Here is a 1,006-nt window from a genome sequence, read left to right as displayed (position 1 = left end):
ATTCACACACACATTCACACACTGGTGATGGCAGCTACATTGTAGCCACAGCCACCCTGGGGCGCACTGACAGAGGCGAGGCTGCCGGACACTGGTGTGACAGACTGGGTTACCCAGAGAGAATATCTCCCACAGCAGAACTCCATAGGACCAAACATCGCTCTGCGAGCTGTAAATGTTCTGGAAGATGCTCTCTGGAGACATCCACTTCAGCGGCAGGAAGCTCTGAAACACACAGGTGGGTGCACAGGTGAACACCTGACCTGATGATGTCAGGAGCCCTCAGTATAGTTGACTGAACTGGTTAACTAACGTTTCCCCTGGCGATGTAATCCTGGTCCTTCAGCAGGTCTCTGGCCAAACCAAAGTCACAGACCTTCACCAGCTTCCCCTCGCACACTAGAATGTTCCTCGCCGCCAGATCTCTGTGCACACACTGAGGGACACACAACACGAATACAGATAAATAGGTAAACAAGGTAACATGTGAGTACATCAACTGGTCAACAAAACCCTCGTATCTCAGTATCACTTCCTGTTCCTGTTACATCGCACAGTGGTGTCTTGATGCACGCTCATGCTCCAAGTAAGGAAATCCCTAAAGTTGACTGCGTTCATCTGGACATTTTCAGTGGGAGAAATGTTTCATCAGCATCAGGTGACTTATTCAGTCTCAGCTGACTGCAGGTTTCAACCATATAAACAGGACATTTTAACAGTGACTGAAACTTGCACCACTGAAAGAATTGTCAAGGATGTTTGATATGAAAGGAAGGTTGGAGATTGGCCTATAATTAGCTAAGACTGCTGGGGCTAGAGATGCTTTTTGAGTAAAGGTTTAACTACAGCCAGCTTGAAGGCCTGTGGTACATAGCTGATTATTAGAGATAGGTTGATCATATTTAAGACTGAAGCATTAATTAATGGCAGGACTTCTTTGAGCAGACTTGTACAGGCCTCTGGAGTGCAACCAATTTGGTCCAAATGCGACCAAATTTTTCAATGG

At 46.6% G+C, this 1,006-nt stretch overlaps 1 protein-coding gene across 1 annotated transcript; it reads right to left on the bottom strand.

The window, feature by feature from the left end:
• Positions 1-54: 54 nt before the first annotated feature.
• Positions 55-500, bottom strand: LOC106456092 (platelet-derived growth factor receptor beta-like; the record flags this gene model as incomplete). The annotated part of the gene is made up of 2 exons (XM_013908265.1): positions 314-500; positions 55-225 (listed from the first exon to the last, which is right to left on the bottom strand). Coding segments are annotated over exons 1-2 (354 nt in total), but the record flags the coding sequence as incomplete, so codon positions are not given.
• Positions 501-1,006: the final 506 nt, after the last annotated feature.

The sequence above is a fragment of the Pundamilia nyererei genome, unplaced genomic scaffold, assembly GCF_000239375.1.
Source record: "Pundamilia nyererei isolate P.nyererei 1_Seehausen unplaced genomic scaffold, PunNye1.0 scaffold07218, whole genome shotgun sequence".
Classification (NCBI taxonomy): Eukaryota; Metazoa; Chordata; class Actinopteri; order Cichliformes; family Cichlidae; genus Pundamilia; species Pundamilia nyererei.
Note: the sequence above shows the minus strand (reverse complement) of the source record. Positions and strands in the feature narration are given on the sequence as shown.